Genomic DNA, 15,208 nt, shown 5'->3' with positions numbered 1-15,208 from the left:
GCTTCACCTCCTCCTCTTCTCCTTCCCTTTTCAAGGCCACACCACCGATAAAACCAACAATCAGGTACATGTACAGTGACTTACAGCCTGTTCATAATTCAGGGGGAGGGGAAGAGGAGGGGAGGGGATAACGAACACGATATGGCGTCATGTTCTTGGGTTTCTTATCTGAGCTACAGGAGACCGAGATTATATTGAATCGGCTCACTTATCTCTGGCCCTCCTCTCTTTCCGCGGAAGTGAGTGAGTGGCATGTTTGCATGTGACAATGCAACAACCTTGAACTCCAGTCGACTGACTAGTCTAGTTAGTAAGTTATCTCCGAGGTCCAATTGAACCCCTCCTCTCGGACTAGCTTGGTACCGTATTTACGGAGTAAATTCTCGAGCAGCCAGAAATGAGTTCTATATATTTAGTGTAACTATACTATACAAATATACATATTATTTCTCGGACATATTATTCTCTTTTTAACCTAAAAGAATTGTTTCTATTCATCGTACGTCATAAGTTGCCATTATCAGTTCGAGAGGGGCCAGGGGGCTAAAGTCTAGTCCGTCGTATCGCTTTTCCTCCCCCCCTCCCTCCTCCCGGCGGACTAGACTACTGGCTGGGTTGGGCTGGGCGGGAGTTTCAGAGCGTTGCCGACCGATATCCTGGTATCCCGGCGACTGCCATCTCATTGAGCATACCGTCGGGAAATGATTGTGGGAGGACTTCCGGCATCAATTGCTCGAACCCGTAGCCATCAATCATATTATCGACCATTGGGGGCAGGAATGAGGCCGTCTGCTCCATGCTCATCTTCCGCGTTTCCCCGAAGGATGACAGGGGAGAGGAGGCTTTGGCAGCAGTTGCCGCTGCTACCGCGGCCGCGGCGGCGGTGGTGGCCGGATCGCTGCCCTCGGTGCATCGCCGCTTGAACTCGACAATCATGCAGGAGAAGCGATAGGCGATGTGATCCTCGTTGGGGGACAGATGGAGCAAGAACATCTGTACCTGCTCGATGAGTGGGTCCATGAGGTTGAAATCACAGAGGTTGAGGGCGGCATAGCCAACCATGAAATACGTCTGGTCGACGAGGCTTAGAGCGGAAGAATATCGGATCTGAAGAAACTTGGACAACATCAGGCGGGAGGTTTGCAGGACCTCCGAGGCGAGAGTATCGGAGCCTGGGCTAAAGCGCATGGAGGTGCGGTAGAGAAGGATCTGGCAGAACCAGAGGCTTAGCTCGAGGGTGAACTGTTCACCAGCTGAGTTCGCTACCTCGTTAGTTCCTTCGTAGCTGACCAATTTTCGCAAGATATTCAGGACCTACCGAAGAGATGGGCCCACTCGGCCCTCCACCGCTCGATTTCCTCGAATTTGGTATCGGCGACTCGCATTCGGCCGCCATTGCTCTGGAGGCGTAGTGTAATGAGGTATAGCTGGATCTCGGCCACTACCTTTGCGTCCTCCAGAGTTGCACCTGGGTGCTCCAGAATCCGTGGACAATGATCAAGATAGCGTGGCTGGATGTGGAAAGGGCGAGCGTTGCCGACCGCAAAACTATGCATAATTAGCGGGAAGAGCCATGTAGTAGAACGGATGGACCGCACTGGAGCTGCGTCAAGCAGTAAGTATTCCAAAGCCGGAGCTGTGCGGCGGTCTCGTTATCGATCATAGTCTCCGTAGGCCCATAGTTGAGACAATCAAAGGAGATGATGGCATGGTTGATCGAAACCCCACTCAACAGCCAGCTGTCCATTGGGGGCTCCTTTTGTACAGTCGCAGGCCAAAGGCAAAGCAGCGCAAGAGCTTGGAGAGACTCGTAGCGAAGCGGTGGCTTATCCCACAGAAGATTTACCACAGCATGTCGCACTTGAAGGTATATCGTATGTACCACAGATGTGGGGATGCCAGGAACATAGCGGGATGCCAGTAGACAAGCAGTATTATATAGCAAGGAATCAGGATTCCGCGCCTCATTCTGTATATCGGAGAGATTATATATGGAGACATAAGGGCCGAAATTGTCCACGAATCTTTACTTCAAGCATCAGTAATTTGTCCAAGCACCGAGGGAAAAGGACAGATGGTTCGTACATTTGCAGCAGTTTGAGTGATAGTTTATGGTCTAAGCCACCCTTTGCGATGTCTTCGCTCAAGTATGCCGAGTTTTCGGTCTCACCAAAGAATTCCGATTGAAGGTCTTGGATGAGCCGAACAGGCTTGGGCAAAAATGGAGATGATGGGCTGCCTTCCGACGACGTGCCATCATCGGCATTGGTAGCTCTGGTCCAACACGAGGGAATGCCAGTGGGGGTTACTGGCGATTGATCCAGCATTTGGCGCATCATACTCGTCATCTCTCTCATGCTTCTTTCGAGTGAGGTCAAGCGCTCCTCAATCGACGGAATCGCGGACGTCGCATCCGACCACATTGAGGCATTATCTTGAAAACGATCGGTCGTTTCCGGTAACTTGCAGTCGATCCTGTAGGAATTGACAACTGTCAGACGTCGGAGGCTCTTCAGTTCACACTAATTACAGGAATCGAAGGGCACTGGAATGGTCCAGCAGGTGGAGATCTGCCTCTGACCTTAAGGATAGACAGCGGCGGCATGCATGGCCGCGCGGATCTAAATCGCATCTGGTTTTAAGCTTGCGACAAGTATGGCAAGCCGTCATCGATCGTCGTATGCGTCCTTTGGGACGGGCAGCATCGGGATTCGACGCTAATCTCCGGCCATCGTCTGCCACGGTGACGCCTTTGTGCTCCCATGAGGAAGCCTCATACTTGATCTCGTCGGTTGTTCTAGTCATGGCCTTGGATGGGGCGCCGTGGTTGGTTAATTTGATCAATTTGGTCAATTGATGGATAGGGAAATTGGTTGCGTTGGAAAGACAATTGAGGGAGGGACGAGGGAATTACGCGCGGGCCATCAATAGTAGCAGGGCTGGTGGAGAGAAAGGAGGAGAAAGATCGGCCTTTTTAAGAGTCGGCACACCAAGACTGGGAATGCGATTGTTCTCGCTTGCTGCGACTTGACGACAGATAAATTGTTAGATTGGTTCTGGGTGTTCTGGGTATTATGGGACCCGCTCCAGTCCGGTCTTGACCTGGGGTAAACGCTAAGTGGCGGAAGTAGGTGCGACCGGCCAATCCATGACCCTGCAGGTCTTCTAGAAAACAGAAAAAAAAAAGCAAATCGATGGACCGCAAGGAGGATTATTCACCAGTCCGAGGAAGAGGGGTTGATTGGCAAGCGCTATGATACTTCGTGCTTTCTTACCGTGCACTTCCGACGTAAACCGGATTCAAAGTAAATTCCGCTTTCATTGAAAGGGCGAGAGGGGGTTGGTTTGGGCTTGCTGGCGCCAGTGGGAAATTAAGACAGGCCCTATTAAGCCCACTGATTTGTTCGGCGGCAGTCCTTATCATGTACCCTAAATCGGTATCGGAAGGAGTTCCAGGATAAGAAGGTGAGTAAGGTCTCCATCCATGATCTGTCGGGGTTGAACGCCTTGGATAACCACGACCATGCATGCATGTTTTTCCTCATCTCGCTAGTGCAGGCCTTGAATCATCTTACCCCTTCGTTGGCCATTTCTAAGATTCGCGATCGCTATTACATGCTTGACTGTCGCTCAAGAATTTTTGTGATGGTGGATGCCAGCAAAGGCCAAGGCCACTGCCGTAGATCACGGGGTCAATGGATCATCCAGGGTAACCTGATGGGCATAGCAGCCATACAACGAAGGTGGGTTTGGTGCCTTCACAGGAACAATTCCTCCAACTTCAAACAGGCTTCGCTGCAATGCAACATTGAGCACCTGCCAGAGCGGCTACCAGCGGATGTTCTCGATGGCAGTTGCAAGGCTATAGAGCTAGCGTCATCCTATCCTTGACTAGGTTTTCAGCCAACAAAGTATATCCGATGCAGGTCCATCGTTGTTGGTGCCAGGGCGCCCAGGTTCATTCCCTGGTAGTGTATCCCGTGGGGGATCCTCGGCACTGATTCGAGCGATCAGGACCATTGTGGAACTCCTTCATGGCCCACTAAAGCCCCTGTGAGCCGTTTGGATGTCGAAGAATCATACTATGCATTGCTCTTATCACATCATATCTGGTCCCGAGTTGACAATTCGGAGTGAAGGAGAGACACGATTTGGCCGTAATCGACAGGCACCCGAGTTAAGGCCACAAATTGAGTGGGTCCCAGTAGTACGAGTACAGTGTTCTTAAGTGCGGTGGAGCTTGTGTTGTCTGTTCAAGGCTTGTCTTGGAATGAGCCCGTGACAAGAGGACTGGCGCCAACCAAGCACTATGATAACCGAATTTAGCATCGAAAGCTCTTCCAGCCAGAACCGGGGATTGCTGATCTGCGGTTTGGTGCGAATAACTGTCGTATTCTCGGTCGCATCTTGAGATATTGAGAATCGTTCGTCGGAGTCGGAGGGAAGAAAAGAAGCACATCGAATCAAACTCATTCCGTGCTTTGCGCGCTGTCAAGCATCAGCTAGCGACAACTGTACCTCGGCCTCACGGGCCGTAGACCCTTTTTGGGATGGAGCGCATCGGCTTGCAGCGCCAGTTCTAGAGCGAAAGGCGCAATTCAACCAACCACTGCCGCTACCACCGTCTTCCGTTCGTTCTAGGACCCATCTCGCTTGCTGACCCCGAGAAAAGTCAATTGGCAGAAGACAAAAAGCGGGGACGGACGGGATGGAAAAAAGAATAAAAACGACACCTGGCTATGCGATCCCTCGTACAAAAGTCCACGAGAGCAGCAAAACTATCGCGTGGGGAAATGGGAGTAACAGTCGAGCGACAGCTTTTGCCTTCTCTCTTTTCTGGGTTATTGTCAGATGATCCAGTCAGAAAGCCCGATGAATTCAATCAGCGTTGGTCGGCTAAGCCAAGTTGGGAATTCAAGCGTTCCCCACTGGCATGATAATGTGGTTGCATCCGACTCCATGTCTCACATGCTATCGTTCGATTCGAACAAATAAATGATGATGTGTCAATAGTTTAACGTTAAAATGATGGAATTCGAGCCCGATGATTCGAGATATGAGGCATTTAATTTCGCAGTCTATTGTGTCGGAGAGATCCGTAATCTCAGGTCCTCAGGGCATACTGTAGGTCGGTACTCCGTAGTATCTCGTGCTTATCGAACCGTACCTGTCGGAGGCCAGGTTGAGCTGGCTGATCAGGCTGATAAATTAACCGCCACCACTCGGCAAGCTTCGGTCATTGCCGACACTTCCTATAACCAATCGCTGGTGTAAGAAAGGCAGCTACCAGCTGATCGTCCAGAGTCCAGACACTTGGAGGTCATTTCCTCTGCGCAGTCAAAATCCGCCAATAAAAGCAGACAGATTGAATGTGGCAGGGATAGTGGCAGTCGATCGGCTCCAGCAGATGTTCACCCAACCGCGACAGCAACCCAAGTGGCCATAGCCATTATAGAGACAGGAATTGAAAATCGAGTAATCACTGCCATTGCGAGAGCGATAGAGAACTGAGAAGGAAGAGCCGTGGTAGACAAGGTCGGAGAGACTGGGTGTGCTGGAGGTTGAGAATGAAGATTGCTGGAGTGTCGCTGAAGCTGAGCCCGAGCTAAGCCTGAAAGCACCTTCCTAAACGGGCATGGAAGATACAACCTGAGGACTCACGGGACTAACAGCCGTGTTTGTTTGTTTGTCTGTTTTGCTTCATCGAAGAGAGGGAGGGGAAAAAAAACCCAACTTCTATCCTGATGACTTTCCTGTCAATTCCAATCTTCTGAGCAATTGGCGCAGTGTTCTTTATTTATAACCATGACCCTGAATACAAGGTCTCAAAATCTGGCCCCAGCGATTGAAAAACTCATGTAATGGCTTCTTGTTCAAGAGCGCGGCAACCGTCGGCGCAGCGGCAAGCAGCGGGACTCGGTCGCCCTGAGTGGAGAGATGTGTGTACAGACCACACCTTCAGATGCAACCCTTTACACAGTAGCCCAAGTCCAGTCCCATCAGGGAATGCTCCACGTGGGTAAAGGACTGTAATTCGAGTAATGTTATGGTCTCCAGCCGAAGGACAGGGTGCACGACGTGTTGTGCCTGGTACTGCGAATGCTGGCATCCACTTCTTTCCTTCGAGAACTGGCAGGGTCAGTCGAGACATCTACTGGATGGGTCAGATATTCAGCCAATGCAACCAATGACAGCCTCTGCAGGATTGCATATCAATACTCACTTGGCGATAGAGTTAAGACTCTGCGAGCAGAGGGACTAGGGCTCGGGATCGGCCCTCCGAAGGGGCTTAACAGGAGATCTTTTGACCATCAATACCCCCTTCAACCTTAAAGAGTCATGAAGGATGCACCATCATCCGTCGCAGATGCGAAAGGAAGGAGAATTTATAACATCTAGCCGAACCTAAGACGGTCCACCACGACAGGCATTTGCACAACCCCCCAGAGCGCCGATGCCGGACGTCCCGAGATTAGGTGGCTCCAATAGTAGGCGGGAACACGGTGTGCTTGCAGAAAACTACTTCGTTCCTCCTCAGTCTCATTGGATCAGGTCTACTACTTAGTTTATTTAGACTCCCGAGCAAGGTCAACCGGCTCAACGTCCGGTAAAGGAGTCGGACGTCCACCGGCTGGCCCATCTGCTCGATCATGTGGCCATGCTTCTGGCATCACTTATTAAGCTGGTGGCCATGACCTTGCATACTGATATTGCAGCGGAGGCGGATAGACGGCATCAGCTAATGTTACCCTGTCCTATAAGCTTTGGCCACTGACCCGAAACTGGTTCATCAGGGCAACATGGAACATGATTCGGACATCCGCCAGACGCCCGTCTCTCCGAAAGGTCTCCTCCAAGATATAGGAGACGAGGATAATGCATGCGTTCTGATCCTCATCTAATAATTTCGAGTTGGTGACATGAGACTTTGCTCATATCGGAGTGCAAGACGAGAGTGGCTCCTTGGCTCCTGAGATCAGTCGCAACTCCTCGTCTCCTGGTCTTCGACTGACCCATGTTCACGGTGTGAGTCAGGGATCTGTGCGGCCCTACTCTGATAAGAGGGTCTTAGAGACACATCACCTGAAAAACAAGGATCTAGCCGGTGTATAAAGTGACTAGCCGCCACGTTGTCCAGCTTGTGTCTGATTTCGAATCATCGGCGCCTACGAATCAGATTTGCTGCAGAGATATCTGAAGGCCCGCCGGTGCTGTGAGATGTATACCTCACCGGGATTATGGATCTCGGACCGGGAAAGTGCGTAGCATTGGACGGGTGTATCTGTTACGTTACATCGAATAGACGCTGGCTTATAAGGTCATTCGTAAGCAATGATCCAGTACTGATGTCGCCCTGTTCATGCCAGCCCCACGATTCGCTCGATCGATCTGTGGAAATTGAACTATCGTTGTGCTCGAATCGATCTATTGGGTACGATAGGTCGGAGTCATGACAACAAAGAGCAATGGCATGACTTGCGGAACTTTCCTCCCCACGTTTGTCACTTCGACACAGAAGCCCCTGTCGGGTGATGCTTTCCAATGCGACCTAGGTAGTCGAGTCAGTCAACATAGTCGACACGAGTAAGCATGACTATGTATGGTGAAGCGCCAATAGGACTCACAACACCAAGTGTGGCTGAGAGGCCCTGATTCTTCATACTTTTGTCATAGGGTTTACGATGCGAGCCACAATCTTCCATCCACTGTGCATATTCTCAGTGTCTGCCAATCGTTAGCACGCAATCGTGACCTATCAAAGACTACATCATCTCGCAATCTTGACTCCATATGTGATTTGACAAGGGGCTTGATCCTACCAATCAGAGACAGCTTCGAGTTGACTTTGCCACACTCGACCATGCCTGTAGCGGCATCTGTGCTCTCAGGCAGGCAAAGCACTGATTCTTTTCGTTCATCGGTAGCAGGTCGAAATTCGACTATATTTCGTCTTCTGTCAAGTTTGAGGTTCAAGGTCGGATCTACATGGAGAGTGGTGCAATATAGACGTGAGGAGCAATCGCTCTACGCTCGCAACGCTGCTGTGGTGTCGCACATAGATACTGATCGACGGTCAGTCTGCTCAGATGGATAGAAACTCGTGCTACTGCACTAGGATACTCATTACCCCAGCGATACGCCTCTAGACTCCCCTTATCGCGGTCAAACCCGTTCTGACAATTTAAGGCTGTCAATTCCCCGCCCCGACCTCGGAGTGGTCAATTGCCGGGGAGGGGAAGGACGGGATTGCTGCGGGGATTGTAGGTGATGGGATAAGACTTTCCTAATGGTCTAGAAGATTCCAAGTGGGAGGTAGCCACGGCCACTCGCTCTGTCCACTTGTACTTCTGCCATCCAGGGTGAGTGGAATCTTTGCCTGCAAATGTGATCGATAGTCAGCTGTGCCAAGCCTTGCATCGCTCAAGGCTATAGCGAAAGGATACATGGTCACATCTTCACTGCAGCGATCACGAGCACCCGGTCGATAGAGGTCACTTCCCATGAGTCCGGTCAACCGCAGCCGCGGCCAAGTTGCTCTCAAGCCTGTTATCTCTCTGCATCATAGACAGGGAAGTTTGAAGTTCGATGAGCTTCGTTCAGTCTTGAGAGATGCTAGTCATCAAAGCAGGTGGCTGTAATGAAGCTCGGTTCCTCCCATGGTCTTTTCCTATGTCATTGCGACTGGGCACGACGAACAGTGGTTGGAGCATCGTCCTCGCATGCGTCAGACAGTGAAGATCAGTGGTGGTGGATTTTCCAGCACTGCGAACATCTGTGATACGCTTGTCAATGACCTCACTGCCTCCCTTTCCTTCCTATATGTTCCCATCTCGCCGGCCGAGTGTCTGTCGCAGATCTGCCTCATCGGTCGTTATACTGGCTTCAACGAGCCTTCGTACGGTGTGAATTTCTGCCTCGGCCGGAAGCAGATGAATTGATCGCTCATACTTCGGTCATGCCCCGCTCTTCCACAAGAAAATGTATTGGTCAGATTGATGAAGGATGTGGGTGATGAAAAAGTGCAGGTACTTGAGGCTATCTGAGTAAAAATGTCAACATGGGCGCGGCGGGCGGTCAACAGCCTGGCCACGAGGTCGCAAGGCCGCTGTTGGGGCATTCTGCTGGGTACGGTACTTCAAGGAGGGCATTATGAGCCTAAGACTGGATTATTACTCGGAAGGCCATACTCTACCGGGGAGAGATAGCACATTTCTACAGTTATAAATGAGTACTCTGCGAGACCCTCAGACAGTAGGCATCCGGACAGGTCTTACCCAGTCTAAGAAGCATTCCGAAACAGTATCGTAGCAGGAGATACCTCTCTTTTGGATTGTTACTTCTGCCATAGAAGCGGCGCATAAGTCTAGCTTTACATTCCCTGGTAAATATCCATCACGTCTCTTCAACAGAAAAAGAATCCCTATCCTCTTCCTCCACATCCTAAATACAACCCATACTCAACCTCACCTGAAACCGCCAAACAGGCTATGGATAGTATATACCCAACCAAGCAAATCAACTCAACAGCAGAAATCTACCGCACCAAAAGACCAACAAGCATCCAAGGTACAGTACCATCACCACAATCTCCTGACACCCCACCAATCTCTCCAAAAGCACCAAACCACCAGCCATAAGTCCCGTGCATTTCCGACCTCTCTCCATACTACATGTCGGAAAAAAGAATAAGAAGAAACGAGGGTGAGTGGGAAGAAGGCAAGGGTGTAACAACACAGTAGCTACATACCATACCATACAAACATACATACTAAGTCATCCTTTCTCAGAAAAAGTCTATCTCGCCAAGTCTCTCGTCGACACACACACACGCACACACCGTACCGCTTCGTCCTCAAGGGTGCTTCGTAGGGCTAAGAATGGGACACCCGCCCAATGAGAGCACAGGGGAAAGAGGTGTGTGTGTGAGAGAAACCATCGTCCTGGGATGTTGTCACACCCGAGAGAAAACCGATGTGTACCGAGTATGCTGTGCATGGATACAAGACGTACTGTACACTACATGACCCTGGAGTGGCACCGACCCTGAAGTGCCATGCAGGGAAGGGGATCGGGAAACCCAAATCCAGGTGGTACAGTACAGATGCATGTAAGCCTTTTCCCCCAGCAGATAGGTTTGTTTCACAAGTCTGGGAACTCGTAAAAAGAGCTCCGTGCGGGATTGCATACACATATGTGCTCGGGACATGTGCACATGTACAACTGTCCAAATTAGGCTGCGAAACATGTTAGCATATTGAACATATACATGCGACTGCCATTCAAGCGTTTGCTGTCACAGCATAAATTCAATGCATTCATTCAACTGAACAAGCAACGATTGGTGCAAATCAGGGAATAAGGAATCAAGGACCAAAGTTTATTTGACAAAAAAGGCCGTGGGAGGTTGGGCAGATAGCAAAGATCCGGAATCACTACTTAACTTATTCTGACTTGCATAAAAATTTCTTGGGTCCCTCCTGTCAGTGTGTCCGTGGGACTGGGAGGGGGAATGGAATTCCATTTCCAGAGAGATAGGGAGAGAGAGAAAGACGCAATGCAAGTGGGGGAAAGGGAGCTCGTCTCATGCAGACGCTCGGCATCCCCCCTCACGTTCTCCCAGTCACATCGAAATTCTACAGGAAGGAGGGGAGAGAACTCGCTGGAGGGCGAGCCCACGACAAATCAGGCCCTTCTCTCATTTAAGCATTTAGGCAACCGAATATGCATATTCTCTGACAGGACGTCAGGCTGTAAGCATCGGCCCAAAGAGGGAAAAGGATCTAACTTACTTTCGAGGCGGGTCTGGCACAAGGAGATGGTTTCAAAAAGGCAGCAGATGGAAAAACAAGGATGGCGTGCATGAAAGACCACATGTACAAATCCTCCGCACATAGTCTCATGCAATTAGACTACGGACTCTTTCCGGCAATCCTTCCTAGAAATTTGGAGGTATTTGGAGGCAAAGCACGAAGCATACCTACGATGTAGTCCGTGGGTGAGGTAGACTTAGCTGAATGATGTTATTAACCTCAAGTTCAGTTCTTGTGAAGAGTTAAGGTGGTGGCGGGCGGCGGCTGCATTTTCCGCTTTTGCCCTAAGTAGAAGAGTATTCATTATAGGTCAAACCGATCGTGGAAGGAGAGAGAGTTCTTACCGACTTCCACCTTGCAGCTAAGGGCGAGTGTGTTAAATAATTAATTAGATGAGTATACAAATATGTGAGAGTGCTAGCCAGGGATGAAGCTTAGCGGACATGCTCGGTGATCATGGTCTGTCAAACCCCGTCGCGCAGACAGCAAGCGAGAAACGACAGCTACTACTTATGTATGAGTATGTTGTATCATGTCGATCCCTGTCTACGTACATACAAATCACTCGAGGAAGGGAGATCTGCTGCAGCAAAGTGGAGTGCAGATGGGGTTCATTTCCAGGTTTTCCCTGATCGCAACGAGGGGGTGTGGGAACTCTCAATGCCCTGACGGATTCCTCTTGTCCAACTGCAACTGATCCTTTGTCGGCCGAATGTACGAACAAGCCAGACAGAAAGCCAGACATGCGTCTTCTTCCCAGATCATGGGATGATCCCACAGACTCAGACACATGATGAGGATACAATCATGCAATCCTACATCGTATTTTCTTCATGGTTGCGTGCAAGTCGCGCCGTTGAGCTGGCGCGCAGGCATGTCAAGGCGGACAAGAAGACAGTTAAGTAGCATGGTCCGTTGATAAACTATACATGAACTGTTGTGCTGTAACAGGACTCGGGAACCCCGTCTGCTTACCGAATTGGGGATGCCGCCGCTTTCACAGGATGGTATATGGGCGATCCGTGTGTCCAGAGCACACACAGATCGCTCACAGAGCACGCACTTGAAACTCCGGTCGCTCCCGCTCGCTCACCATATGATTAGAGCAAGCTCTCTAAACCGTGCGCATACTATGGTGAATAGCCTTGAGTCCTCGAACTTTCCTATTAAGTTAGCAGAGCTTCCACAACACTTATCAAGAAAGTAAGATATTTTGTATCCTCGATCATATAACAGAATTTATCCTTCCTGCTGATAATCTGGATGATGGCGAGTATGTCGGTATGGAAGAAAGCTAAAGACTGGTATAAAGTCTATACATGTCTCCTACATCCTATATCAATAACATGCTTGGAAGATTTCATATTGATGTTCTAGAATAGATTAGGAGAAGGATATAATCCAACAACAAGCTGCAATTGTACAGTGAGCAACAGCAAATCATAACTTTCGTGAGGTAGGCCTACTTTAACCTCCTTTAACCCAGATCCCATTCCTTTTTTCATACCAGCAAGAATAGTGGCCACATGCACTACGCCCGGCAGTTGGCCGAGGGCGCCGTCCCTCCTGCTGGGCCGAGAGGAAGTTGTTTACCCGGGCTACTGTATGAAAATGGGGGAATGGACGAGTAGCGCCGGAGCACATAGGAAATGTTGGCACGATCTTGACCGGCACATACAAGACTTCGGCGCCATACTCTTAACGAGAAGTTTAGTACTGTCTTTTGCTTGTCTATATCACATCCGTCGTATGGTGTCGAGGAGCTCCACGAGACAGATTTCCGTAGTCGTGCGCAATATATTTGAGTCACATGAGTAGCACGCATTAACTTAGATGAACGCTTACATGCTGTTTAGGTAGGGCAATGGTCCGACTGACACTATCTCTTAAGAGCCGCTCCCGGAGTGATCCTTGACCGCCGCTCAGGATTATTCCAGACACGCACTTCTATGCTCCTCCCACGCTCTTGGCTCCTTCGTGAGCAAAAAGCAGCGCCAAGTTGAGTCGAAGGGAAAGTGGCAGCCCAGTTCAGTAGTAACTAAATTAAGTTGACTTAGTATACTTAATGTAAGCATGAATACATTCCTGTCACCACACCTCGTCTTCCTGCTCTTCTTCTCCGATCAATAACACATACATACATACTTACTTATCTGCAGTACAATTCGCTGTCTCTCCACATCTCCCTGTACGCGGGGGTCCGATCACCCTCCCTTCTCCTCACCCTTTCCCTCCCCCCTCGCATTAAAGGTGACGTCTACCCAGCCCGGGATCCTCCATGCACATCGGTCAGATTCACCGCCATGTGATAGATCGGATCAAATCCCGGTTTTTGTGAAGCATCTTTCACTCCCGACCCTTAAGAAATGCCAGTCAAAATGTGCCCTCACCTTCTGTTAACTTACTCAGTATTTCACTCCTCATCCTCCCCCTCCCTTCCCAACCCCGTGCTTCATGCAGTAAGTCTCCCCCCCCCCCCCCCGGCCCCTCTCTTCCCCCATCGGCGTCAAATTCCGTCATATCAAAAGGCTTCAAACTGGTCTCCAATACATGCCAACACGGCCGATCCTTCCGCCCAGTCCGGGGGAGAAAGACGTTGGCTGTGTGGTCTATGCATAGGTAGGTCAGTAGGCATATAGATTCGACCTGCATATTCTACCCTTCTTCTTCGTTTTCTACAACAACGTAGAATTTGACTTCTTAGCGACCGTTGCGATCGAAAATTCCCCAAGCCGCCCGCCCGCCCCCTCATCAATCATCTCGAACATGCTTCTCTGGGAAGCACGAAGCACGAGACCAAGGTAGCAGCGACTACTACATCTTGAAAGAAGCGGGGAAACGTGAAGGCAGTAGATCAATACTCTAGGGCAGAGAACCAAGACGAAAAACCCTAGTTTAAAAAAAGATAGAGCAAGTCCCCTGTCCATTCTCCAAATGAGTCGCAACATGAAGCCGAATAAACCTGACCAAACAGCAAAACAAAGCAAAGCCTCCTCAAGCAGCTGACCGACCGACTGACAACCTACCTGCCATCCCCCGCCCCAAAAGAAAGCAAATAGAAGCCCAACTACACAGTCACAAACACAACGCGCGCAGAATGCACGCACGCACGCACGCACAGCACCCTTCTCTCGCCCTACCGGAAAAACCAATTCGCAAGAGTCCCCCCTTGCCAAATGAAGCAGTATGATGGAGAGAGCGAGGGAAAGAAAAAAAGCAAGTTGCGCTCGGTCCTTTTTCACTTCCTTCCCCCGCCTGCCGCCTCTTTGGCTCTTTCGCTCTCTGGCTCTCATCTGTACTGTACCTAACCACCATACTTATGTAGGAACCCTAAAAGAGTAACCCAGCGGACGTTGGTACTCTACCTCTGTACACCGTACAACGGTTTGGAAGGTCCAATAGGAGGTAGTGGGTAGATTCTCTGAGGAATATGCTCTCCAGTGTCATGTATATTGAGTTAGTGGTGGTGGTGGTGTGTTGTTCATGGGTAAGGTAGTAAGTCAGTCCCACGAGGGGCGGATTGGATGGGGGGGAGGGTCAAGGGCCCCTACCTAGGTAGTACCCCTTCTACAACCCAACCTCAGTACCGGTACTTACATACCGACTCACAGTACCAAGATTATAATATTTGTATGCTCTCTGACCGTGGTCTTCCATTTCTAGATAAATGTACCTAGGCATGAGAAACAAAATTAGATGAACTACCAAAGTCCCCCAGAAGAGTAGGTAGGTAAATAGGTAGGCGAGTAGGCGGGTACATGATTGTATTGAGCAAAGACAACCATCCCATCCCATGATTCGTGCCAATCGGTCATTAGGGTCGGTCGGTCGATCTATCCGTCCCGACTGGCTGGGACCGAATTTGAGGCTTGATTGGATACCTGGGCGATTTGGATTTCATCGGATTTCTTAATGCGACGAATAATCAGAGTTTTTTTTATTTTCTTTTTTGTCTTTTTGATTTTTTCGTCCTTTGATTCTTTTTTTATGGAAGACAGAAGCGGAAAAAAAAGTAAGGTAAGTAGAATCCCAAAAGGTGAGGGAAAAGCAATGTGAAAAGGGGAAAAGGTTACCATGACGTGTTAACAGCATAGAGAGAAAGGGTCCTAACCGCATACTCAGTTCGTTCCCTTTTCCTTCGTATTGTTCATCCAGATTTACACTCACCGCAAAAGCTTTGAACTGAAAGCAAAAAGAATGGAAAAAATGTGGAGCATTCTAGGTGTCTACACAGGACACAGACAGGATACAGGCCCGTTCTCTCTCCTCCCTCTTCTCCTTGTGCGAAATATGTTTCTGGCCCTTAACATAGTTATCTGTGCGTGAAAAAGAAAAGAAAAAATGATCGAAAAGGGGTTGAAAGCCTTTACTCTGAGATACTTCGAGTATGAGGGGAA

The 15,208-nt window shown here is 49.7% G+C and overlaps 3 protein-coding genes across 3 annotated transcripts; 2 read left to right on the top strand and 1 right to left on the bottom strand.

Moving 5' to 3' along the window:
* Positions 1-633: 633 nt before the first annotated feature.
* BO95DRAFT_350186 (C6 zinc finger domain protein) lies at positions 634-2,805 on the bottom strand (the record flags this gene model as incomplete). The annotated part of the gene is made up of 5 exons (XM_025582029.1): positions 634-1,253; positions 1,319-1,548; positions 1,599-2,024; positions 2,086-2,475; positions 2,582-2,805. 5 exons carry the CDS (start codon positions 2,803-2,805, stop codon positions 634-636), a joined length of 1,890 nt encoding a protein of 629 aa, XP_025448108.1.
* A 4,433-nt stretch (positions 2,806-7,238) lies between these two features.
* Positions 7,239-8,939, top strand: BO95DRAFT_426805 (uncharacterized protein; the record flags this gene model as incomplete). The annotated part of the gene is made up of 6 exons (XM_025584764.1): positions 7,239-7,258; positions 7,304-7,325; positions 7,442-7,584; positions 7,675-8,073; position 8,360; positions 8,700-8,939. The coding sequence occupies 6 exons, from the start codon at positions 7,239-7,241 to the stop codon at positions 8,937-8,939; spliced, it is 825 nt and encodes a 274-aa protein (XP_025448107.1).
* Positions 8,940-13,032: 4,093 nt separating this feature from the next.
* Positions 13,033-13,966, top strand: BO95DRAFT_7122 (uncharacterized protein). The gene is made up of 3 exons (XM_025592160.1): positions 13,033-13,430; positions 13,544-13,721; positions 13,814-13,966. Exons 1-2 carry the CDS (start codon positions 13,178-13,180, stop codon positions 13,675-13,677), a joined length of 387 nt encoding a protein of 128 aa, XP_025448106.1. The 5' UTR covers positions 13,033-13,177; the 3' UTR covers positions 13,678-13,721; positions 13,814-13,966.
* The last annotated feature ends 1,242 nt before the right edge of the window (positions 13,967-15,208 follow it).

This window comes from Aspergillus brunneoviolaceus (genome assembly GCF_003184695.1).
Source record: "Aspergillus brunneoviolaceus CBS 621.78 unplaced genomic scaffold BO95scaffold_1, whole genome shotgun sequence".
Classification (NCBI taxonomy): Eukaryota; Fungi; Ascomycota; class Eurotiomycetes; order Eurotiales; family Aspergillaceae; genus Aspergillus; species Aspergillus brunneoviolaceus.
The sequence above is the reverse complement of the archived record's forward strand: the minus strand, read 5'-3'. Positions and strand labels throughout refer to the sequence as shown.

Excerpts from the sequence above, each read along its gene's own strand:
- BO95DRAFT_7122 (XM_025592160.1), top strand. The coding sequence starts at position 13,178 with ATGCCAGTCAAAATGTGCCCTCACCTTCTGTTAACTTACTCAGTATTT. Across the intron at positions 13,431-13,543 it reads GCTGTGTGGTCTATGCATAG|CCGCCCGCCCGCCCCCTCAT; the intron begins GTAGGTCAGTAG and ends AAATTCCCCAAG.